At 36.2% G+C, this 27,943-nt stretch overlaps 1 protein-coding gene across 3 annotated transcripts in view; it reads left to right on the forward strand.

The window, feature by feature from the left end:
• LOC150091707 (uncharacterized) overlaps window positions 1-27,943 on the forward strand; it is a 191,953-nt gene that overhangs the window by 20,166 nt on the left and 143,844 nt on the right. For all 3 annotated transcript variants that reach the window (XM_090376518.1, XM_090376511.1, XM_090376502.1), the window contains exon 2: window positions 13,692-13,816. In XM_090376518.1, coding sequence (XP_090232644.1) covers window positions 13,753-13,816 — 64 coding nt within the window. In that variant the 5' untranslated portion in view covers window positions 13,692-13,752. The remainder of the gene's footprint in view (window positions 1-13,691; window positions 13,817-27,943) is intronic.

Raw genomic sequence — 27,943 nt, forward strand, 5'->3', positions numbered from 1 at the left:
CAGAATGTCTTATAATGGAGGATTTTAACTTTCCAGATGTTGAATGGAATTTATGGGTTGGTCATTCACACACTAGCAAGACTTGTAGATTTCTTAGATGACTATTTTCTACAACAGCATGTTAGAGAGGCAACAAGAGGAAGCAATACTCATGATCTGGTTATCAGCAGTGATTCTTCATGCATTAATAATCTGCAGGTAAAAGAGCCACTGGGTGGCAGTGATCACAGTATACTAATGTGGAATTTAATTAAAGCCATAACTGCTGTCAACGTCAAAGGGAAAGGCTTTTGCTTTCGTAAGACTACAGTGGGACCAACAGCAAATTCTAATTTGCTGTTGGTCCCACTGGTTGGTTTCATTTGCAAAAGGAAAGTTTTGATGATTCAAGATTGTTGTACAAATTATTTGCTGAGAAATGAAAAACTGCCTTTTGATACTGGTGAAAGATCAGCCAAGTGAAGCAACCAAATTCTGAAACAACTGCTATCACTGAAGAAAAATTCCAAAAACACAGGAATCAACCCCAGGGGCTCAACATCTGGTGAGTATGGGCCTCCAACAGCAAATTCTAATTTGCTGTTGGTTCCACTGAAGCATTCAGGGAAGTAATCGTAGGTTTATAAAATAGTCAATTTTCATCACCGGTCACCTGAAATAGCGAGGTTTTTAAATTCTCTGTAGATGACTCTATCCTCTAATGTTTGCCATGAATAGAAAGGTTTCTGGGAACCTATCTTGCACAAACTTTGAACATTCCCAAATGTTCATATCATTGTTAAAATGCTTCCATGGGTAATGCTAAGTACTTTGTCAAATTCAGATACTTTATAATTATCATCATTAGCCATTGGCACAAGGAAACCTGAGGCTTTTGCTGCATCAGCCAAAAAGAATTTCCGAATTACCCTGAGAGAGAGAGAGAGAGAGAGAGAGAGAGAGAGAAAGAAAGAAAAACAAACAAGAGTCAGAAGGAGAGGGGACTCACCAAGGAAGAGAAGAATGATTATATCCAGCTCAGGACCCTGGGCGTGCCAAGCTCATACTCACCAGATGTTGAGCCCCTGGGGTTGATTCCTGTGTTTTTGCTTCACTTGGCTGATCTTTCACCAGTATCAAAAGGTGGTTTTTCATTTCTCAGCAAATAATTTGTACAACAATCTTGAATCATCAAAACTTTCCTTTTTCTCTGAAGGCATTGTTCTCAATAACTGAGAGTGAGTTTTTGACTGCAAATGCGGGATGCACTTATGTTGACTCCATAATTACATGTAAATTGGCTAATTACTTTAAAACATCTGGGCTTTGAAAATTTTCCAATCAAAAGCAGATGCAGTTTTGTACAGGATGATTTTTATTCATCATACGATTTTATTCATTGAATAAATAATAATTTTGCACAATTTCAATAGCTATAAAAAAAAGCATACCTAGGGGTTTCCAAACAAGAATACATACCAAGATGGAGCCCACAAAATGAGAATCACTTCAGTGAATTTTAAGAAAGTAACGATTCAGAGATCGCTGATGAACTTCTTGTGAGCCTAGATGTTACTCGAAGGCAAAGATGGACAGAAAAAGTTGAGGGAATTCAAGCCAAAAGGCCTGAGCCCTTCTTAGAAAATTGGGAGGTAGTTCGCCACCAGGAAAAGAACAACCAAAAGTCACTCCTGATCAGTTAGTCATGTATATTGTTTCCACATCAAGAACTCCAGCCGATAGAGTGCACATCAGACAAGTTAGATGTGGGCTGAAAGCTCTAAAGGCAGCTAGCCCAAATGAGTAAACTTGTGTGCCATTTCACCATACAGGACATCAGACAAGGCCCTGAAAGACCTGATGGCTGGAAAAGCTCCAGAATTCGATGGAATCCACTCCATTCATTGTTTCTCATAAACATGAGAAAACAATGCAAGAAACTGTCTCCATATTTTCCAGACTGCAACCCCTCGACGTGGGCACCTGTACGTGGTGAGGGGACCTCCCAGTGACGCTGCTGGACTTCCAGACTAGCATCACTGGGATCCAACGCCCACAGCCCAGGTTCCAGGCTTACGTCAATGGAATCCGGCGTGTTTGCCGTGCGCTGCGACCTGGTGGTTGAGGGGCCCAGCTTCAATACACCACTTTGGCCCTTGCTTTGACAAGACGGGAGGTCCTGGAAGGCCCGGCTAGGATCAGTCGGCTAGTAGGCTCGCCTGCGAGGGTCAACCGTGTCAATGCCACGCCCCTACCCTCATGGTCCAAGGGACAGGATTCAGGCTGGCGGCGGTGCGGGTATGGTGTCTGGGTAGCCCTGGCGTCCCACTCCCGAGCGCATTTATTGCATGCTGGGTAGTGGGCGTCCCTTTGGGCTCCGTGGTGGGTGGGGAGCCCGGGCACTGAACCATATAAAAACTCTGAATCCTGATAAACTAACTTCTTCAGGGGCCCCAACCCGGTCCCTATCTGAAACTATTGACAAAGATACAGATAGCATTATTGCTAAAAAGAGGCAGCGAACCGAATTACCATCAGGGCCTGTCCCAAGGTTCTTAATTATGCATTCTACCAATGAAACACCGATTGGTAAAATGTCGCCCTTTTTTATTCAAAAAGGGTTAGATGGGTTAGCAGGTTCTCCCAAATCAGTTAAGAGGCTCCGTTCTGGAGACCTCTTAATTGAAACTAAAAATGACAGGCAATCAGAACATCTACTCCGAACAACATCAATCGGAGGAATACCTATAACAGTGACACCACACAGAACACTCAATTCATCGAGAGGTGTCATTTCGCAGTGGGACCTTCTCGATGTAACCGAGGAGGAAATCTGCTCTTAATTAAAACCACAGGGAGTTATTGCCGTCAAGAGAATTACTGCGCGAAGGGATGGAAAAATTGTTAAAACCAGGAGCGTTATCCTGACTTTTAACTCTCCTAAACCTCCTGATGAGATTAAAGCTGGATACATCAATTGTTCAGTGCGTCCATACATTCCGAACCCTTTACGGTGTTTTAAATGCCAGAAGTATGGACATTCTCAAATGGCCTGCCGTGGAGTCCTTGCATGCGCTCGATGCAGTGCAAAGGACCACGAAACAACAGCATGTTCAGCCGCAAAACCCACCTGTATTAACTGTGAGGGAGAACATCCGGCCTACTCACGACCATGCCAGAGGTGGAAAGAAGAAAAAGAAATTCAACGGCTGAAGGCAGAGCTAAATATATCATACCAGGAGGCAAGGAAATCGGTGAAACCCCTGAATATCAACAAACCTACCTACGCCCAGAAGGTAGCAGGGAGATGTTCCGTCGTAACTCAGACGGACATGACCATTCCTCCAAAGGAGTCTTTCACTCTCATCGTGCGTTATCTCTTAAGTTCTCAAAAACCTGCACAGAAAAACCAATCAGCTGCCACTCCTATATCAGTACCTCCTAATGCTCCACAAGTAACAAAGGTAATTATGAAAGAAAAGAATAAGAAAGGGGAAGTCCCCCCTAGTAATCAAGAAAACATGGATGTCGAGCAGAAGGAGCTACCCGAAGATTCAGTCTTGGAACTCTTTGCAGAGGAAGAAATGGACACGGGACAGCGTCCATTCTTCCCCAAAAAAGATAAACCCAAGACTGATAAAAGTAAGCACTCAGCACCTCGGAAGCCGCCTGATGGACCCACCAAGCCAAAATAATGGCTAAATTCCTACAATGGAATTGTCGTGGATTCCGGCGAAATATTGATGACATCAAGGCCCTCCTGCAAAAGCACGAGCCAGTTTGCTTTTGCTTGCAGGAGACATATCTAAAGGCAAATGACGATCCCACCATGCACAACATCACAATTTTTCGAAAGGATAGAATTGCGGATGGCTCTGCTCATGGAGGAGTGTCTATCCTTGTCGGCAATCAGACCCAAGTTCAGCCCTTGCTAATTACAACTAGCATGGAAGCTGTTGCAATTCGCCTTTCAGTGGGATTTATATTAACAGTTTGCTCTCTTTATTTGCCACCTGGGACTGACATCCCCCCAGGAAGACCTTGATGATCTGGTAACGCAGTTGCCTCCCCCTTACTTACTTCTCGGGGATATGAATGGACATACCACCCTGTGGGGTAGTGCTAACATCAACGGAAGGGGACGAGTCATAGAGCGTATGCTCAATGACAATGACCTTTCCCTTCTAAATACTGGAACAAACACCTTTTTCCACATGCCTACCTGTACTTTTTCTGCCATTGATCTCTCTATCTGCTTCCCTTCTCTACTCCCTTCACTCACTTGGGAAGTGGAGAAGAATCCATACGGAAGTGATCACTTCCCTGTGATAACCTTGTTACACAGTGGTAGCCCATGTCTTCCTTTTAGGTTACCCCGGTGGAAGTTTGATCAGGGTGACTGGAATGCCTGCCAATATCAGGCAAATTTTGACCTCAGTACAGTCAGTCGGGAGCCTATCAATGACGCAGTAAAGTACATCACAGAAATCATTGTCCAAGCAGCTGCGAATGCTGTCCCAAAAACATCTGCCCGGTTTCCACCATTTTCCAAACCTTGGTGGAATTCAGAATGCACAACAGCAAAAAAGGCCCAAAACAAAGCGTGGGGGATATTTCGCCGATATCCTACCACGAACAACCTTATAGCCTTCAAACGTGCACGAGCCAAAGCACGCTACATCCGTCGTCAGAGTCAAAAGGAATCGTGGATCTGTTTTACATCATCTATTAACCAGTCTACCAACTCTAAGGTAGTCTGGGATAAAATCCAGAAAATGAAGGGAAAATATACATCCCACCCTTCTTCAATCCTAGATTATAATGGATGCACTATTGCAGACCCAACTGCAATAGCCAATGCTCTTGGGGAAACATTCTCTAACATCTCTGGATGGATTGTCTGCTCCTTTCATATAACAATTCCATATAACAGAATCTTTATTGAAGGGCAGTTTCCGGACTCCTGGCGAAAGGCAATCGTTCTTGCCTTTCCTAAGCCAGGAAAGGATCCAAAAGTAACAACCAATTATCGTCCTATTGCTCTGACTAGCTGTCTGTGCAAAATCCTGGAGAGAATGGTTAATTCTCGTTAATATGGTATCTAGAATCAAATGACCTTCTCTCCAACATCCAGTGCGGCTTCCGAAGGAACCGGTCCACTTTGGACCATCTTATTAGATTGGAAACATCCATCCGGGATGCTTTCCTAAAACGCGAACACTTGGTGTCGGTATTCTTTGACATGGAGAAAGCGTATGACACAACTTGGAAATTTGGCATCTTAAAAGATCTGCATAGCCTTGGTCTTAGAGGGCAACTCCCCATTTTTATTAAAAACTTTTTAGCCAATCGATCTTTCCAAGTTCGTGTGGGATCCTCACTCTCTCGTTCCTTCAGCCAAGAGGAGGGAGTACCACAAGGATCAGTATTAAGTGTCACGCTTTTTGCCATCAAAGTCAATTCCATCACAGAACAGCTTCCTCCAACTGTAAACTGTGCCCTCTATGTTGATGACTTTAGCATATTTTGTCAGTCATGCAACATGAGGGTTATTGAAAGACAACTGCAGAAAGCCATTGATCGCCTTAATTCCTGGGCACTTGCTAATGGCTTCAGGTTCTCGCTGGAGAAGATCGTTTGCATACACTTTTGTCGCAAGCGTAATCTTCATCCTGAACCTGAATTAAGGCTCGGACAAAATGTTATTCCAGTAGTGTCAGACACAAAATTGTTGGGACTTGTGTTTGATAAAAAGTTGACTTTTCTCGAACATATTCGTCAACTTCGTACAAAATGCATGAGGGGACTAAATATTCTCCGCTTCTCTCCTCCACGTGTTGGGGAGCAGATCGATGTACCCTACTACAGCTTTACCGTGCACTTGTACGATCCAAATTAGACTATGGGGCCCAGGTATACTCCTCAGCCAGAGATAGTGTCCTTCAATGGCTTGACCCTGTCCATCATCAGGCCATCCGTATCGCTACTGGAGCATATCGCACATCTCCTGTCCAGAGCTTATACGTCGAAGCAAACGAACCATCGTTATCCCTTCGATGTAAGCAGTTGTCTTTAAACTATGCCTTAAAGTTGAAATCCCTGCCAGACCATCCTACGTGGACATCCGTTTTTGAGCCACGTTGGGAAAACTCGTACAATACCCGTAAGACTGCCAACCGACCTTTTGGTATTCGTGTCCAAGAGCTACTCAGAGAGTTTAACATCAAGGTAGACAAGGTTGCACAAACACCAAAAGAAATTCTTCCACCCTGGCATGCTCATCCCCCACCGTGCGACTTTTCCCTTAAGAAATGGGTAAAGCCTGAGACCTCATCATCTGTCTACCAGCAACTCTACTCTGCACACCAAGCTGAGCACTCAGACTTCCTGCCCATTTACACAGACGGCTCGAAGTCTGAATCGTGCGTAGGATCTGCTGCTGTCTTTCTGGACACTATAATATCTCAGCAGATTCCTCCTGAATCCAGTATATACACTGCAGAGCTGTATGCTATAGAGCTAGCCTTGGATCACATTCGAACTTGTCAATTCCAAAGGTCAATAATATATTCTGACTCTTTGAGTGTATTACAGGCTTTATTATCTCTGAGACACAATTCTCATACAGTTCTTTGTCGGGTTCAGCAGAAGATACATTCTCTTCATGAATACAAGTTTGATATCCGCTTCTGCTGGATTCCTAGCCACATTGGGATAAAGGGAAATGATTTGGCTGACACTGCAGCCAAATCAGCAACACCCACTCATAATCGTTGCCTGTCAGTCCCCTATACAGACTACAGGCAAATAATACGCAACAAGATATATTCCCAATGGCAAGAACTATGGCACATACAGAGGACAAATAAATTATACCAAATAAAGCCTGTAATAGAAACATGGCAGTCTAGTCTGCGCAGGAATCGGAGCGAGGAAGTTGTTCTTGCTCGACTCCGCATAGGACACAGTCATCTGACACATTCTTTTCTGCTGAGGGCGGATGACCCTCCTATGTGCGAGTCTTGCGACACCGTTTTAACTTTAAAGCATATTTTAATAGATTGCGTTAATTTTACCCATGTTCTCAATATATATTTTACCGCTTTTACTCATCCAACTGAGCCTTATACACTCAGTCAGATTTTATCAGACAATGACCACGTGTCAGCAGTTTTAAGTTTTTACAAGCTATTAATATATACACACATATATAAATTGGATCATTTATTTTTAAACTTATACTGCCTTATATATATATATATATATATATATATATATATAAATAACAATTTGACGAGGTAACCTTTTTAAAGGTTACCAGAATTTATCTTTATTGTTATTTTAATCGTTTCCTGGCGCAGTATAACCTTAGTTGTTTTTGCGCCAATAAACCCCAAATCAAATCAAACCAGACTGCAAATCTGCCAAAAGAATTTAAGAAGTCAATAATTTCAATGCCAAAACCAAGAAAACCAAATGACAAACCAGAAAGTTATAGACCTATAGCCCTCACTAGTTTGCTTCTTGAAACATTAATTTACAATAGAATCATGGCCGATAGCAGACTTACTGTTGTTTAAATGGAACAAACTACCTTCTCGACAATGTGATTGTGGTGCTCCTAAACAGACAATTGACCACATTGTAAATGACTGTGAGCTGTGTCCCTACCATGGTGACTGGTGTGATTTTCTGCAGATGACACTGAGGCATTAGCATGGGTGGAGAATTTGGACCTGGATTTATAGTGATATGTTTATAATTACTTTTTTTCCCCTTAATCTAAATTTTTGTTATATGTCATTTTATATTTGTGTATTGTATGTAAGCCATGTATAAGCCACATGCTAATTAAATAAATAAATAAATTCATGTGAAGGACATAGAATATTGTTTAGAAACAGACATTAACACAAACTATATTTAGCAGTGTTCAAAAATTGGAGGAGGAGACATTGAACATGCCATAGCATGTTCAATGTCTCCTCTGTGTTTATTGATAATGTATCACAATTGGGCTGTGAAGAACATGCTCCAATGTTTTTCCTCTGACACAAAAAAAATTTCATCTTTATTCACTTTCTCCAGTGTGGGAATGGTTTGTTGATTTTTCTGAAATGAAGGCTATGTCATTTGTTTGCTATACACTTTGGGGTAGTGGTTAGAAACTATCCTGCTGTCAAAAATTTCATTTAGGCACTCTTAGATGTGCTTCCATTCTATTCTTTGCCATCTTTACCACTGAATGGCGACTACTTCGTTCCTTTCCATACATTGTACATGTATATGTACAACGTATGGAAAGGAACTTGCTTGATTGGATGAGACCCTCTTAAAAAATTTCCTCCAAAAAATTCAAAAAATTTGTACACTTTTTTAATTCTGGTCATACACTTCATTACATCAAATATAATTGTCTACTTCATTAATTGTTTAGTTTTGGCCATATGCTTCGTGACATCAAAATTGATTATACATATTTTAATTATTGTTTTTCACTCTCCTTATACAATATACAGTCTAATTACCTTTCTTCTTACTTGCATGCTCTCTTGTATCAGTGCCACAGCCTTGTATTAGAGGAAGCACTAGACTCCTGATTAATTGGGGAGGTCGGGAAATTAATTTTCCTTGATAATCTGAAAAATAAGCAAAAAATAGGAATTATGAATAAAAAAAATTAATATGTTAATATTAAAAAAAATCTATACATACATATATTCATATATTTTATTATTTATTGAAAATGGAAAGTAAAGAAGTTTATTTCTTTGCATCACTGACCTTCCTACGAGTGGCTGAACATAAATTATGCAACATCGTTTTGTCGGCAAGAACAAAGTCTTCTTGCTCTACATAATCAAGCAGAGCCTCCACATGAGACAAAGCAGACTATGTGAAATTTTATTTGTTGGAAATAGATCATTTGACTTTAAAATTTCCTCACTTTGTTGATTAAGAGTATTGTCCAAAAGTAGAACTGTTTTTTCTGGTAGATTAAATGATTTCAAATGCTAATGCACTGTTGGAATGCATTTCTTTGTTAACCAGTCAGAAAAAATTTCACCATCCATCCAAGCTGCTTTATTGTTGTAGTAATGAATGGATAAATTTAAAATATCAATTCCAGAAAAAGTATGTGGTTGGATTTTTTGCGCACTATTTTTGACAATAACTGAGTGAACCAGTGTAACATTTGCTTGAGCGATTTTGGAGGAAAAGTTGTTCCACAGGAAATCTGCTACATGCCATGATTATTCAGGTGTGTCTTGAATTTAATGAAGAAATGCAATTGCAAACATTGGTTTTGCAATCGCAGTTTTTGGTCTTCAGCAACTTGTTCATCATAATGAAAAACAGTTGGCAAAGCCTTTCAGATAACAGAAATTTATAAGGCCATTTCAAATGCAAAAACGAAAAGTATAAATGAAAGTAGTCTAATTATATAGATATTTTATTGTAAACATTATACACTTTGTTTGACATGTTCATGAAAACAATGGAATCGGTCATAATATTTACTCTTGTGTGAATCTATTAATTTTGTGAATCAAAAATAAAAAAAAACACTACAAAAAAAATCATTTAGGAATATGATAGTCTAAAATCTATTCAGTTCTTTTCAAACTTTTTTTTTGACTGTGTAATATTTTCACAAATCTAAATCTTTGCAGAACCCTAATATCTTTAAAAATGGAAACAGTTAAAAATAACTTAAACAGTAAATTACATGTGTACAAATTAGATTTAAAAAAAAATCAAAGATAAAAAAATTGTTGGAACATTTGCAGAAGTATTGGGATCTCTTTGTCGAATGTGTTTGCATAGCATATATTATGTTGAATAGAGTTATTGAAAGTGCATAGTGGTGTTCATTAATAATCTGCCATATATTATTTTTGAAACATCATTGCCTAAATCTTTATGTGAAAGTCCTAGCATCATTTAAAACAGGGGCTGGCAGTCAGTCGATTGTAGTTGTATTATACCAAGAAATTACAAACGAACCAATCAGTCCACGAAAGCTGGGAAACATCAAAGATTTGTGATAAGGTATTAAAAAATAAACAGTCCTAAAAGGTGTCCATTTCACTGATTTGGCATAACATACATTTCCTATTGCCTTTCGTTTCCCAATGGCCGCTAGAGCGCAGTAGTGTCAACATATTACCATTGACCTTATGGGAGTTGCACTTCCTAACATCCTTCTGTTGTTACTTTTTAGAGTTAGTTTCATTATCAATACATGCTGTCAAGAAATCCCTATACCAATTCCATGGGCTACTTCCAATGAACATGGCAACAACATCCTCATGCTCATGCTGGCTATAATAAAGTTTAAAAAAAAGTTTGGTATAATTAAAAACCTGAATGTGCTACTGCTCCCTTCTAAATAATTAACTGACTTCAAGCAGGTATAACAAAATTTGTTTTTGTATGTATGTTAATACAAGGATCTCCAAACTATGGCCCATGGGTGCTAATAAATCTTTAAGTTTATTTCGCATTCTTTTACTGTTTGTTCCTGGAACAGACTTCCATCTGTTGTTGTGGAAGTTGATAGCTTAAATAACCTCAAAGAAGAACTGGGCAAATGTTTCGAGTGAATGAATAGGTGAAATGGGAAGGGTTTTTTTTTTTTTTTTTTTCCCTGATGCTGTATAAGTTTGCTTTCTTGCATCATATGTCACTATTAATGTGCTAATGCAAATTTTTTAGCAAAAAATCTAAACTCAATAATGAGTGCTGGTTTCACTGAAAAGTGTCTAGCTAAGAAAGCAAAGAACTATCATTTTCATACCGAATGGGAACAGGAGTTTTTCTTTATAAATGTGAATGGCAAGTATGTGTTCTTAATTTGCTACTGAAATGTAGCAATATGTAAATGAGGTAAGTTTGAAACACATTTCAAAAGTAAATATCCTGCAAGTAGTAATCAGTTTCTCTTTCCAAGTGAACTTAGGAATAAGAAGATGCAAACACTTAAAAACAATTGAGAGGTTAACAAACAATGTTTAAAAAACAAGTTGATAAAAGCAGAGCATCTACTACTGCTTCTTATCAAATAAGCCAAATGCTCACAATTAAAAAAAAAAACACATTTGAAGACTGTTCATTTATAGAGGAAGCATTTTTGGAAGCTGCTAATATATTGTTTGAAGATTTTGATAATAAAGAGGACATAATTTTGGTCAACTTAATGCAGTTGTCAGCTAGAACTGTTTCACAGTAAGTGATATAATTTTACAACTGAGTGCCAATCTCGATTCTTCCTCTTATTATTCACTACAGTGTGATGAATCAATTGCGATCATTGTCCAGGTGGCTTTTAGTAATTTTACTGTTAAAGAGGAACTTTTAAAAGTAATAACCTTGCAAAGGCGCACTCGAGGTGTGGACCTTTACTTTTGCATAAGTTGGTCAGTATTACAAGCGGCGGATTTCTTGCATTTACTGGTGTGAATAATGGGTTTTTAGCACTTTGCAAAAAGTTGAGATTTCCTTTCTTTTATTGCTTATCATTGTATTATATATTAACAAGCACTGTGGTGAAAATAGTTTTATGCAAGCAAAGGCATTGCAAAAGGCGTCTTTTCAAAAAATTGACTGAATTTGAATATTCAGATTTATTACTACATACTGAAGTGAGATGGCTGAGTAAAGGGAAAGTATTGCAGCATTTCAGAGATTTGCACAAATTATTTTCATGAAAGAACACAATGAGCGTTATGATGAACTTACAAATGATGAATGGCTGAAAGACCTTGCATTTCTTACTGATCTAATAGAAAAAATTAATAAATTAAATTTAGAGCTCCAAGGTAAAGAAAAAACATTTTGCAAATGATAAGTTCAATTGAAAGTTTTAAACTTGCAGAAGACAAACCATATGTCCAATGAGTTAAAACACTTTTCATACTTAAAAGAAGTAGAATAGAACTCCAAAAGTTATTTTCCTGAGAGTCATGTTACAATTCTAGAAAAACTTAGTGAAAAATTCAGCATACGGTTCTCTGACCTACATTAAATTGTTCCAGTTGTATGCTTTATTGCATTTCCATTTGAAAATATAGATGTGGAAATTTCTTCAGATATAATTGTTAACCAGTTTCATATCAGTAAACCTCAACTTGAAATGGAAATCACATCACTTCAGAATGGCATTCATTTAAATTGTGAATTTTCAAAAGATGTCTGTCTTTTGGAGTAATGTCAGAAACTCAATTCCCAATATTAAGACACTTGGCATTAAATTATAACCTATACACTGGATTTTCACAAATTTTCTGAAGAAAATTGATGCCAGAAATCTCATTAATTATTGCCTATTTTTGTTTTCGTGTATAAAATTAAATATATATATCTTTCTCGTAATTTTCTATAGTAAAAAATCAATTTTAAAATGAATATATTTTATGTAGACAACCTTTTTTTAAAAAATTTGACAGGATGATCTTGAGAACTTGTTTATTTTTAAAATAGCACATATGGTGAAAAAGGTTGCCTGCCACTGATTTAACATGATAAATCCAAATATGACATTTAGAATGAGACTCTGAGCTCTGTAACATATAAATCTGGCACACTACAACAGTACTACTAATTTCTAATCTAATATTCAGAATACATCTAATCAGATTTTTCTTTCAGAAAAGGTATTGTTAGGCCATTTACAAGCAGGTGGCCTAGATATAAATTTATTATTAAATACAATTTTCTATAACAACACATGCTCAGATGGCAAATAATTTTTTACCCTTTGCAAGTTTCAATTTTTAGAAATTAATTTGTTAGCATACATTTCCATGGGAATACTAGGACAGTGCTTCTGTTTTTAATATAGTTGCCTCTGCCAAATGAAAAAAAAATTGAAAAGCCAAAAGTCTTTTTTTCCCAAGAATTTCATTCTATTATGCTTTATACTGGGACCAGCTTTTTTAAAAGCCTTTTAAGCAGTTGGATAGAAACTAAAATTTAATTAAAGTTTTAGATCCCTGTGGAGGTTTTAGGATTGATTCTGACTTCATAATCTTCCCCCCCCCCAAGTTTCCCAGAAATGTTGTGATAAATCTGCAACAGTAGTTCTAATCCTTTTCAGAATTTCAGCACTTAGAATTTTCTTGTGGACCTTGGAGTGTATAATGCCAATGATACATATCTTGAAATGTCATGCCAGTAGGTTAATCCACATACACCTGTTCCCCCACAAAAAAAAATAAATAAATAAAAATAACTGCTGTTTAAATCTTGCCTCAGAGCTACCAATCATGTAATGAGTTTTGGTAAACATTTTTTGAGCAGTATAGCAATTTTTAATCCTTGAGGTATGCTATTTGATAATTGAACATACCTGAAATGTAATGCAGTGTGTATTATTACTAACTTGTTTTGGTATTGATAGTTTTCAGAAACCCCTATTAAAAAGAGAAGTATGTAATTTATTTGAAGGTAGGTATTGTTATCATCATTATCCTGACAACTGTGCCAATGGTACTACTGTCTCATTAGATTATGAGTGGACATCAGTAAGTACAAACAGCAGAAAAGGTAAAAAAGAATCAGGTGTTTGAGAGATATTATGTGGTATTTGTGGTATTTATTCAAGAAAATAAATGTTTCATTTGTGGTCTTACTGCTTTCATTTAAAATTTATTTGTTCATATAATTATATACGTTCATATATGGTATGTTACTTCTGAACTTTATTCTAGATGGTGGTTTGAAACCTGTCAAGCAATTCTTCAATACCTTCATAAACTGGAATTAAAGAATATGCAAGCAGTGCAGAATATTTTTCCTTATACCAACAGTGCTCAGAGAACTCTTCTGCAGTCTGGTAAGTTACCTTCATTCTTGATGCAGTATTAAGAATTACACTTTTAGCTTAAATGCTGTTACACAGGGGCAGAAATTCTTTTGATGGAATTGCACTGCAGTGATCTTAATTTAATAACTAGACAAACTATTGGAGGGAGTGAATAAGTGAAATGGGAAGTATTGTTTTTTTTTTTTTTTTTTTTTTTTGCTGATAATGTATAAGCTTGCTTTCTTGCATAATTTGCACTACTAATGCCAATAAATAATTTACATATTGCTCTAAAGGAGTGTTAATATGTGGTTTATACATTTGTATGTGAGGAGGAGAAAGAGTGGGGATGGGGGTTATCTGCTGACTAATCTTGATACAACCTCTGTGGGTCAGTTTTTACAATCCTTTTAATATGTGGTTTGTTCACTCATTCATTTTACATGGGATATATTTTTGGAAAGCTGAAAGAAAGGAGGAACTGAAAGCAAGCTGAAAGAAATAGCAGGAACTAAATTATTTTATTAGTAAGTTATAGAAGTTATACTAAGTTTTTGATTATAATGTCCAGTTTCCTATGGCAATGATTTTTATCTGCGGGATAATTACAAATGATCTGAACATTTGGAAATTTGTTTTATAACATAATGCATAGCAGAAATACAAGCATGGTAGTAATGTAAAGAATGTATTTGTGTTTTTTTTTTTTTTTTTGGCTACACTTTGAACAGTATTAATTGGGGAAATGCTAAGGATTCAGATTTCTGTAAAATAAGCAGATAAACATTTATTATTGTTATTATTATCATTAGCTATGTGGTGCAAGAGGCTTGTGCTGCACCAGCCAAAAAAAAAAAAAAAAAAAAACCCTGAGTTACCCAGAGAGAAAGAGTCAGAAGTAGAAGGGAATCACCAAGAAAGAGAAGAATGATAATATCCAGCTCAGGACCCTGGGTGTGCCAAGCCCATACTCACCAGCTGTGAGCCCCTGGGGTTGTTAGAAAAGCTGTTGAGAAAGGAAAAGCTCCAGATCTTAATGATATTCACATATAATTAAAAAATCTGCATGTGAATGTACCAAACAATTCGGAATGTTAATGAGGGCATCAGTAGACTCGGGAAAGATCCCCTTAGACTAGTGAAATGCTTAATATCTCCCCAATCCACAAACGTTCTAAAGAGGCTTTGAGTAACTATAATTATGCCATTAAGTTTAACTTCTGTGGTAGAGAAGATGGAGTCTGTAGTTAAGGATGCAATTAAGGACAGTATTGACAAGAATGATAATGACTACCATGGAATGGTAGTCATTAAACAGTTGGATGCACGTAACAGTTTTGCCATTATATACTGTATATCTAGACTTTAGTAAGCCTTGATACTTTATCTCATGGAAGTCTGTTATATAAACTGGAAGAAGTTAGATTTGCTGGTAAGCTCCTATGCTGGATTACAAGCTAGAAAACTGGCAAAAAGATAGGAGACAGGTGGGCGTCGTGATCAGTTGTCAGAGTTGACTAGTGTAATAAGAGAGGTTCCCCTTTTATTTATAATTTTCATAAATGATGTCAAAGTATTCAAGGGAAACTATCAGTCTACCAGTGATTGGAAGGTGGAAAGAATGCTTAACAACCCAAGTCAGGCCATGATGCTTCAAAAAGAGTTAGATTGGGTCCAAAAAATGGCAACTAACGTTTAATTCTTGTAAATGTAAGGTTATACGTTTAAAGAACTGAAACACTGGAAGAATACTGGAGGAATGTATAACCTAGTAGAAGAGGATCTAAGACTAGTTCAAGGCAAAAAAAATCTTAGCTGTTACATTTCAATCTGATATTAAATTTTCCATTTAGTGTAAACAGACAGGAAGGCACATGGTATCCTGTCCTTGATTTAAAGGACTATTGCCATTAGGGAGAAGGATGTAATTATCCCTCTATATAAGATGATGGTTAGACTGCATTGAGAATATTGTATTCAGGTGTGGAGGCTGCACCTAAAAAAAAAAAAAAAAAAAAAAAAAAAAAAGATATTGGTTTTGGAGAGGGTTCAAAGAAGGGCACCCAGATTAGTAACGAGTGCAAATTGATGCACATATGAAGACCGGCTTAGAAGATATGGGCTGCAAAGTTTGACAATTAGATGTCTAAGATGAAATCTGGTTGAAATGTATAAGGTGCTGAATAAGGTAGGTGTGTTCTCCCTCATAGGTGAGATGAGAAACAAATATACAATATCAGGGAATACAGATCTCAGTGAAGTTCACTTATGGGTTTTTGAATGTGTTGTCAAATACAGGAATAAGTTGCTTCCTAATGTGGCAGAGGAAGTGCATTTGTCTTAATTCAAGGTGGAATTAGGTAGTCCCTTGTGGGAATAAGAATACTATAAATATTGTTTTATTTTATTTATTTATTTATAATTATAATTATTATTATTTTTTTAATTTTAAAGAACCCCATGTTGATATTGCAATAAACTTAGATAATAGATATATTGCAGTAATGCATTTGAATTTGGTAATTTGGAATATGGTAGTATTCCTGGGAATCTTCTGCAATCTGGGATATCAGTCAGTTTTTTTCAGCCTATCTAGTCACTACTCAACTTTTTTTTGTTGTTGTTGTTAAAATCTTTGCTAAACTGCATTTAGCAAAGAGAGGTTGTTTACTTTGTGGTTACTATTGATGTGTTAAAATGTTCTATGTACTAATTTAAGGTTTAGCATGATACACTCTATATTGGTTGGACAATTTTTTGTAATGCATTGATGTTCAAAAAAATTGTAACACAAATTCTCATCATCAGAATGATGAATGGAATTCATCTGTAAAGAGTTTTGGCGAGTGAACTCATCTCCCCCTCGACCCCCATATGACTGAAGTCACTAGGAAAAACAGATATTTCAAACTACTTAGCAGTGAAGTCAGTCTTTGTGGGGGAATTAATATGAGAAAATAGTAATTCTGTCACACTATATTGGATAGCTAGTGACTCTTTTTTGCACTAAAACTAAATAAACATAAAATATATAGTGCAATATTACAAAGTATTTTATTATATGGATGTGAGAATTGGACTTGAAAGACAAAAAAATAAACTATGGATTTTTGGTGAAGCAAGAAAGTCTAGGACGGAAAAAGTTAGAAATGACGTGATAAGGAATATAATGAATGTTCAAAAAAACCATCATTAATGAAATAGAGGAAAAAAGATTGGAGTGGTTTGGCCATGTAAAGAGAATGGATGACGACAGACTGCCCAGAAGAGCCGTGGAATGGATGCCATGGAGAAAGAAAAAGAGAGAAAGACCAAGACGGATGTAGATAGAGGGTGTGAAAACAGCTATGAATAGAAGAGGACTAGCGGACAGAGATTGGGAGAATAGAAGAGAGTGGGGAGGAAGAAAAGAATAAAGAAATAACCTTTTTATATTTGAGGATAATTATTGTGATAGCAGAAATTTTGCAATATAATCCATTCACTTTTTTGTGAACATTTTCAAATTATCCTATAAAATTCATTAATACACATAGCATAAATCTTACCAATTTAATTACTGGCTTATCGTGTACAAACATTGAAAAATCACTTAAATGATAATGAAATCTGTTTAGATCTCTCACTTATAGTGGAACTCTTTGGAATTTAATCAAATTGCTTATGCTAATCTTTTGCTGTAGCTTAGTTCGAGCCCGTACCCTGCCACAAAAAATACACGGCTCATTAACTGTTGTGCTGGTTTATGTGGTGTGGTAAAGCAGTTTGGTGAAACTTCTCTGGTCCCTTATGAGTTGAGTATAGACAAAAAAGAAAACATCCTATTACAATATGTCCTTAAAGTTTTATTACTTGTTGCATTTGCAAACCTCACCCTAAAAATGTCAATTAAGACCCTAAATATACAGAAATAAACTTGAAATTTGGAATCCCCACAAATTTTTACAACCTTGGTTATTTTTCTCTATAACAGGATCAATCCTGTTATAGAGAAAAATAACCAAGTTGACATTATGTCCAAGAAGTAATGGAATATTCCAGGAAGACAATGTCACTGCACACAGGGTGAAGATAGTGCAGAGATGTTGAAGGGCCTTTTCTAACAGTTTCTAGATATAAATCCAATTTACAACCTGTAAGGTCATTTGGAAATGCTCCATAGATTACGACAAGCTATTCCAATGAATATAGTAAAAATCCTGAAGAATATAAATATTACAGAAATTAGTTGATATTGCTAAGCTTATGCATGTATCACCTTATGCAACATGAGGTACAAAGTCAGTGTTGTGTGATGTTCGCTGTACATTTACACCTAAATAATTATCTAATTAATAGTACACCAAATAAGTATATTAAAGTAGCACCACTTAATTTCTAGCACTCACCTCTTGATGAATCCACTTGGTGTGTGGAAGAGGTGTAGATATGAAATTAAGTTGTGCTATTTTAAGGAGTGGTGTTTTGCATAAGGAGTCCTTAAACTTACAGTTAGTGCACTGAATTTGTTGGAATAATTTAAGTTTTATTATTTAGAAATTTTTAGGCTCTTTCAATTTAATTATTAATGTTTATTCTTAGTTTCAGATAGTAAATATAAGATTGTCATTGATCTCCAAAACAAGAATAATTTCATTTATAATTTTAATGATGGCAAATCTGCACTCAGAATATTGTGGCCTATAATGCAACATGGAAAAAAAAAAAAAAAAGCTGCTAACTAACCAACCGCCATGGAAACAGTATAGTCCACTTCCCAGAAATACTTTCTTCGTATTTGAAGGTTTCTGTGATACTTCCCCATCACAGAGTAGTGTTGATGCAGTTGGGAAAAACAATGCGGAATATGAGAAAATTTAAATTTATATGAAATATATGGACATTTAGGAATAAAAAAATTATTCGTGAAGTTAAAGCTTAGGCCAATTTGCAGATATCTGTGGAGTGCTTAAAAAATTTCTGTTATTATATAATTTCATTTTTATGTAATATCTGTTATGTTCCATTTTTGACGTTAGTTTCTATTTCCGTTAACTATTTACGTTTCAGAAATATTTAGAAAATAGCAAACTAGTTAAGTACAACATTAAAGAGTAAATACGTGTATAAAGAGCGCATGGATTCAAGAAAACGTAAAAATTTTTAAGAATAAAAGGAAAGTTCAAGAATGACACCTTCCCAAAATAACGATCTTAATATGATGGGAACAGCAGTGGCATGTTATCCTATAGGCAAAAAAGACATCTGCCTAGGGCCCCGAGCAGAGGGGTGCCCCCAAAATCACTGTTTCAAAAACTAATTGCTGTTTTTCACTAATATTTAAGTGATTTTTATTGGAAACTGAACTTTTTACCTGCCAAGTTCAGTGAACTTGAAGATTAATTTGAAAATTACATTTTTTTTTTTTTCCCAAAAATAGTTTTACCGATTTTGATGAAACTTTGTGTAGTTCTTCCTTAAATAGTTGAGTTAAATTAAAAAATAAAGACTGCTTTGTGTGTAACCAGTGCCACTGGCACCCTTATGCTTAAGGCAGTACAGTAGCAGGGAGAAGGTAGCCACGATCTGATCAACCATGCAGAACTGAGGTGCAGCAGACTAATCCAGCAGTTTTTGATTTTAACAGAAACCTAAATGAACAAGTGTAAGAAACATAAAAAAACAAGTGTAAGAATGTTAAATATTGATAAATATCTCGGTGTTCTTCTGTCACTTAATATTTAATGTTGATGGGGCCCCCAGATTATTTTGATAATAATATTTCGAAATACTGATAATTATCAAAAAAAAATTAAAGCATTAGCATTAGCAAAGGCACATGATGCAAGAAAGCAAGCTTATATAGCATCAGCCAAAAAAAAAAAAAAAAAAACCCCTTATTTCACTCATCCACTCATTCCAAATGTTTGTTCCAGCAATCAACCACCAGTGGGTGGTTGATTGCTGGAACAAACTTCCAAAGAAGTGAGTTTAGTTATGATATCGGTTCGCTTTCCCCTCTCCTTCAAGCCGTGTACTCCAGGCTAAATAGAGGCGCCTCTGTAGCCAGGTGGGAAGGAGCAGCAGTGCGTAGCACACGCTTCTTGATTAGACCGGGGTTCGAGCCCGTCACCACCAAATACGAAGGATGCGGAAAGGTCAGGGAATGACCACCGCATATCCCAGAGCAATATGGCCTTGGTTGCCAATGCTCCTAAAAACCAAACAACAACAACAACAGCTCTCTCATCAACCGGTGTAATACCACGGCTTTGCTTATTGGAGGCTTGAAGCGGTGAAATCCATGTGTAGTCTCTAGAGCAGGGGTCGTCAAACTTCTTTGACCATCAACCCCTTCAAGAGTTTCTTGACTTTTTATCGACCCCCTCTATTTTACTGTTACGTAATTATAATAGGACAAGCAAAAAAAAAGACGCTTATGTGAGTTTTTAGATTGTTTATTTTATAGTTACAGTGTTTATTGTATATATAATATAGTATATATTATTATATTGGCTTAACGTCAAAGGGATACGTTTTTGTTTTTTACGTCCTTCTTAACATTACTTAATATAAAATTTAATTTAGATAACAAAATAACAATAATACAATCTTCCTTATATATATGAAAATAAGACTTTTCTTAACTTAGTATACAATTTACTAACGTTGTCAATGTGAAGAGTGTCCTTCATGACTCTTGACAAGATTAGCAATGTTGGGTTCAAAATTAGTAAGTTTCAGCCTTAAATTGCCACAAAATTCTATATCTAGCTTATTTCTTTGTTTTGTTAAAATGGAATTAACATGGCTGAAACCAACTTCAACCATGTATGAGCTTGGAAATGCAAGCAAAAAAGGGGAGTACCACTTTAGAAAGTTTTGGATATTGTTGTACAACATATCCAAAAGTAAGTTACCATTTAAGTTACTTTTGGACGATTCATATTCATCCAAAAGTAACTTAAAGTCCTATTTTTAAAAAAGCGTCTTAGCTTCAAGTTCAACTGACAATTTAATAAGTTCATCTTGTAAGTTACATTCGATATTTTCAATATCTGCAGAAAATGGTGTGATGATCCAATCTGGAATGTGCATGTTTTCAAAATCTGCAAAGCGCAATTTAAAATCATCGCTCAAATTTCGAAGATGTTTTGTGTATATTTCTAAGTCTTCGTCTTTTACTTCCAATTGCCATAGATTCGAAAAGTACTGAAAATTTTTTCATAACAATGATGATTTAAATAAGGCTAATTTAGCTTGGAAGCCTAAAAGAATTGTCCGAGCTTGAATAATCGTGACATCTTTACCTTGTAGACGGGTCTGTACGTCATTAAATTTTGAAAATAAGTCCGCCAAGTAGAAAATATGATTCTTATTTCTCTTCAGTTCATCACTCAAAAACAAATTAACATCTGTAAGAAACTCTAGGTTTGAGTCGAACAACTCAACAAATCTTTGTAGACTTGCACCTCTAGACAACCATCTTACTTCAGTATGCAAGAGTAATTGGTTTGATACTTTGTCATTTTTTTAAAATTTGGCAAACAATCACGATTTAAGAGGATGAGCTCTAATTTGATTAACAGATTTAATACACATTCTTAGGGTATCATGCAGTTCGTCACTGAGAGTTTTTGCCACCAAATGGTTTCGGTGCAACATACAGTGAATAGTACGTACACTTTGAACTTTTTCTTTCAGAAAGGCAGCGAAACCTCGATAACGGCCCACATTGCAGGTGCACATCTGTGGCTACTGCTGTTATATTAGTAAATGGAATATCATACTTCTTTAAATATTCCTCCAATCGCTGAAAAATTGTCAACCCCGTTCCATCACTTTCAAGATATTTTGCAAATAAAAATTCATCAATAATTTGATGTTTGGTTTTACTATAATATCTTACATAAGCCATAAGAATAGAAGAACTATCGAATGTAGATTCATCAAGTTGGATGGAGAACTTACTATTTTTGAGTTCTGATACTACAGTTTTTTTCTACATCTTCAGCCATTTCACCAATACGCCTTTTCATGGTATTCACACTCAATGATAAGCATTTTAAAACAGGGCCAGAATCTTTTTTCATTATGGTTGCAATTACTTCTTTGATTGCGGGTATAACAATGTCCTCTGCAATTGTATATGGTTTTCCTTTTTTTTTTTGCTATATTAAAAAAAATATTGTAGGAGGCTGTTAATCCTTGTTTATTGTCAGCTTCGGCAGGTGCTTTCATAAATGATTTTATAGTTGGTCGATGTGTGTATTTCTCTTTCAGTTCTTTAAAAAAGTCAAAATCTTTATCTTTCTTATTGGGATGGAGTCTTTGAAGATGAGCTTTCATTTTTGCTGGTTTCATTTCATCGTTACTAAAGGTTTTTTCACAAAGAAGACACATAGGCCTCGTTTCGTTTGTTAATGAAGCAATAAACCCAAGTTTCAAATATACTAACGAATATTGTCTGCTCATTTTAGAATCTGAAGCTGCCATTGTGGTTACTGGGGTTGTAACAAAATAATTAAAATTGAAGTCAGTAAGCAAAAGTCTAAATAATACACCTACTCACCTATTTCTATAGGATGTACAAAACTACCAGCCCTGCTCAACTCTTCAACATAGAGAAGTTTAGTTTGTGAATGAATAACGATTGAATTATATGTATGTTGATGAATTTTAGAACATTAACACTCACTTGTATGTTGAGGCGCAAAAATGAGACTGGGATCGAATACGTGTAAGTATAAGTAAATAAGCATGTGTTGCAATCTCGCTCCGGCTGGGTGGGAACCACCGACATCTGTTTATTGGTAAATACGTCATTTTGTCCTCCATAACTATTTTCATGACCTTGCTCCATCTTACAGGTCCTATTCATGTCACTGTTCCCATGGTTCACTCTTAATTGCATTGTCATTCAGGATGGAGGTAATCCAAGTTAACCGAATTAAACATTACCCGTACAATGATGTCTTATATTTTTCTATCGACCCCTAACAATGTTATATCGACCCCTGGGGGTTGATATCGACCACTTTGGCGACCACTGCTCTAGAGCAAGTGGTCGCCAAAGTTGTCTTTCTCAGACAACCTGGAATGGCCAGCATATAGTTTCTGGCATCCCCTCCCTTCTCCCTCAACCAATGAACGGTACTACTAGAACTAATAAACCAGTACCACTATTAACACTAATATCACTTACGAGGGTGGTTCAATAAAGAATTGCCCTGACCTAGCTTGCAGAGGTGCTAGCCTGTTGATTCTTGTCACAGGATTTAGTCCTCTACATAGCCACCGTGCAGATTTACACATTTTTACCATCGATGGATGAAGCTACGGATACTGTTTTTGTAGAAGTGGTGAGGTTGGTCTTTGAACCATGACTCTGTTGCAGAAATTAGTGTCTCATCATCAGGGAAGTGGGTCCACCGGAGAAATGATTTGAGGGAAGGAAACAAGAAGAAGTCCGATGGTGCCAGATCGGGTGAGTAGGCTGGATGGGGCAGTATTTCATATCCACACATGGCCTCTTGCGTTGTTGCAATTTCAGAAGTGCGAACTGGGCATTGTCTTGAAGCATTTTCACACCTTTGGACAGCATGCCACGCCTACGGTTTGATTTTCTCCCGTAATTTTGTGAGTAAATTGGCATAATAGGCACCTGTAATTGTTCTATCTTTTGGCAGGTAATCAGTCATTACGCCTTTCTAATCCCAAAACACTGTCAACAAGACCTTTCCTGCTGGCACTTGGACCTTTGCCTTCTTGAGGGGTGGGGAACCATTCCATGGACTGCTTTTTACTTTCAGGGTTTAAATGGTGTATCCAACTTTCATCCTGAGTGATTAGACAAGAGAAAAAGTCTTCCTCATTTTTTTGACACATGCCTAACAACTCTTGTGATTTCTGTTGTCGATCAGCCTTCTGGAAACCCGTCAATAAGCGGGGAATCCATCTTGCACTCAATTTCTGTAAATGGAGTTGGTCATGAAGGACTGTTTCAACAGAGCCCACACTAATCTTCATCTCCTGGGACAATTCACGCACAGATATCTAGCGATCTTCCACGATTAACAACTCCACTTTTCTAATTGTGCTGTTATCAATGGCTGAATGGGGACAACCTGGAATGGGCTCAGATTCTGCCAATGTCTGACCACACCTAAACTGTCTATGCCAGTGCTTCACAATGCCATAGGATGGGGCTTGCGGACCACCTACACAGCAGTCATCTCCTCGTGGATTTCTTTAGGAGATTTCCCCTTCAAGAACAGATACCGGATTACAGCTCTGGCTTCAACTTTGTTCATGATGCTACTTCGGTTTGCGTTCAGCTCTGTAAGAGAAAAACAAATTAAGACAGGGTTGAAATTTTACACCTTTAGTACTGAGATATGTATGATGCTACACACAAAATATCATGACTCTGCGATATGTGGAAGTAGGTGAGGGCGATTCTTTATTGAATACCTTTGTATAATACAATATTAGTATTATATTATAACAAAATTTCGTTATAATATAATACTAATATGCACTAATACTAACACTATGTGGTAGATGGCTCTCATCAACCTGTGCAGTACCACCATTTTGCTTATTGGAGGCTTGAAGTGGTGAAACCCATGTTCAGTTTCTAGAGCAGTGGTTCCCAAACTACTGAGATCTACGTACCCTTTCAAAAATCAAAAGTTCACGGACCCCTTTAAAAATCAAATCAAATATATATATATGGTCGACCATCATTTTGCAGACCCCCAAACTGGGTCTACAGGCCCCAGTTTGGGAAATGCTGTTCTAGAGAAAAGTTTCTGGCATGCTTCTCCTTTAACCCATGCAGATTACTAAGTATTATATGTTTTGATACCTTTCGTGTTTGGGGTTTCATAAAAAAAAAAAAAAAAAAAAAGTTTGGAAATTTTTTTTTAATAGGTAGCAAATGTCCATAGTGGGTGAACTGTAAAAGCTATTTAAAGCTAAAAATGGGTAAAATAAATATAGTTAAGTATAAAAAATATTACTTTCCTTTCCCTTGAGTAAGTTAATAAAAATAATATGAGTAAAACAAGAAGTTATACTCAAAATTTATTAAAAATGATTTACTGAGTCTCCAAATTTAAAAATTAGGTTAAAAAAAACCCAAAATGATGAGCCCAGTATACTTAATAATATTGCATTCTTGTCATAATTGCAAATCCAACTTTAGCTATCCATTATTGAAACAAAGTTCAGCAGGTAACAGGTCTTCAAGCTTGCTTGTGAAAGTGTATATCTGTTAAGTTTTTACTCAGATAAACCATGCTCATAACACATGATCACTAAGCAACTCTGGAAAAAGAGTTAAGGAAAAGGAAAAAGTAATAAAGACAGCCGTTTGGGAGGGAGGATTTAAAAGAATGTCTTGATTCCTGTTTGACTATGCTAATTATATGATGCATTTCTATTATGGCATAGTTCTGAATAGCAAAAAGTGATAACAGCAACTTATATTGATCTTACCCCCAAGAAATAGAGCTGTTATTAGAAAGTCTGGCATGAATTTAAAAATTCATAATTCAGTAACTGTCATGCAAAAAGATTTGTTAATGAAGAGATAATTGTAATCTGCATAAATCGCTGCAAAATTTTGTTATAGAAAAAATTTCACTACAGCATAATTTTTTCTATAACAATTTTTCTCTGCTGATACAGTAAGTACAGTCTGTCCTTGCATAACACGTGTTTGCATTACACGAATTCGATCATACACGATTTATAAATAGGGGAACAATGTTGCATATAACACGAACGTAATTCGCTTATGCACGATTCGCCTTTGTGTTTACAATAAATGACAGTCGAACGCGGCGAAATCACCACAACTGAAAACAACACAGTAGGAATGAAGAGAGGATTCTGAAAATTTGTTTTTATGATTTCGTGGAAGGGGAAACACATTTAACATAATAACGTAAAAATCAACAGAATTTCAGCTACTGTATCGGTATTATTGCAAATGTAATTAGATCGACTTTTACTACCCGTTTATAACGAATCCACTAGCAGGAACCACCAATAAAAGGAAACTGCAAATTGTTTTTATTGTTTTATGGTAGTGACTTCCAGAAATGTGCTTTAGTAAAACATAAGCATGTAATATGTGAGAATAGTGTGTTTACACCTTTACTGCATTTATTCAGTTGTACACGGGCGTTGCATCATTTATTCAGTTGCTACTTGTTTATGTATATGAAGCTTGCCTCCTCATTTTTGTTCATTTTATAATTGTGCTCTATTCTCAAAAAAATGAGTAAAATACTCGAAAAAAGTGTGAAAAGGAAGCGTTCTGGTGAAAATACTTCAGAGAGAAAAAGAAAAGCAGTACAGTGTGTCCTCGTATAGCACGATAGTTGTGTTCCTAGAAACCCTCGTGCAATGCAAAATCGTGCAATATAAACAACAGGCCCTATGGAAAAGTGGGGTTAGGTGCCGACCACCCAAGATTGAACACACATTTGGAACCAAAACATTAACAAACACAATAAATAATCGGGTAATTTTAATCGTTATAAAATACTTACGTATTTTATAACGATTAAAATACGTAATAATAATATAATATATTTTTTATTATAATATAATAAATAATAAATATTTTTATTATTTATTATATTATAATAAAGTATTTTTAGTATCTTTTAATACTAAAAAGTATTTTTACGAATAAAATACGTATTTTATTCGTAAAAAATTTATTATATTAAATAAAATAGTCGTAATAAAATGCTTACATATTTTATTACGACTATTAAGTAATAAAATATTGCTAATGCTTTTGCTTCTATCATAAGCAAACTTGTTTTTGTTTGATTTTCTATCCAGATGACAGCCGTTCTATCTCTTCCAATTCTTGTCTTAATCTAATGGATTTTAATTACACTTTCAGTTGTTCCCGCTATGAAAGTTGTGTTTTTTTTTCCTCCGCATTCTTTGTAATTCTCGGCGTTGCCTCATTTAGGTCTGTAGCATGTGCAATATCACATGGTCTTTCATTTCGCTCAAAGCGTTTCACAATTTCATATTTTTTTCTCTATCGACAGAGGCGGACTGGCCATAAGCCTTACCCGGGAAACCCCAGTGGGCCGGAGGCCGGTGTGATTTTGGCCATAAACATAAAATAAGAAATTTTCCCGGTTAAGAATTTTTGACCCAGTCCGCCTCTGTTTATCGATATTGCTTTTTTTTTTTCTCTCTCTGAATCTGCAGTGTCTTCACCAGGACGCTTCCTTTTCACACCTTTTAAGTATTTTACTAATTTTTAGGGAATAAAGCGCAATTACAAAACGAGGAGGCACGCTTGATACACATAAACAAAGCTGCGCGTGTGTAGCAACTGAATAAACAACACCGTAAAGGCTGAGATACACTATTAACACCTCACATTTTACTAAAGCACATTTCTAGGGGTTACTACCATAAAACAATAAAAACAATTTCCAGTTGTGTTTTTGCTAGTGGAATCTGTTATAAACTGGTAGTAAACTCCATCTAATTGCATTTGCGATTATATCAATAGCTGGAATTGTGTTGGTTTTTACGTTATTATGGTGAAATTGTTTCCCCTTCACTGATATAAAACACAAATACATTTTCAGAATCTTCTTCATTCCTATCGTGTTGCGTTCGGTTGGGGTGATTCCACGTTCGACTGCCATTTCTTGTAAACACAAAGGCGAATCGTGCATAAGCGAATTCGGTTCGTGTTATATAAGATAACGTTCCCCTATTTATAAATCGTGTATGATCGAATTCGTGTAATGTAAACACGTGTTATACGAGGACCGACTGTATCAATAGAAGAAAAATATGAAATTGTGAAACGCTTTGACCGGAATGAAAGAACATGCGATATTGTGCATGCTACAGGCCTAAATGAGAGAACGCTGAGAACAATTAGAAAGAATGCAGAAAAAATAAAAGCAACTTTCATAGCAGGAACAACACAAAGTGTAACAAAATCAGTTAGATCAAGACACAAAGAACTGGAAGAGATGGAACGTCTTTTATCTGTTTAGATAGAAGATCAAACAAAGAAGAGATCAGTAACAAGTTTGCTTACGATAAAAGCAAAGGCATTGGCAATATTTGAAGACCTCAGCAATAAAGCTGAAAACCCTCAAGAAGTGCCTCCTTTTA

This window comes from Mastigoproctus giganteus, chromosome 1 (genome assembly GCF_048544385.1).
Source record: "Mastigoproctus giganteus isolate SK-2022 chromosome 1, ASM4854438v1, whole genome shotgun sequence".
In the NCBI taxonomy this organism is placed as follows: Eukaryota; Metazoa; Arthropoda; class Arachnida; order Uropygi; family Thelyphonidae; genus Mastigoproctus; species Mastigoproctus giganteus.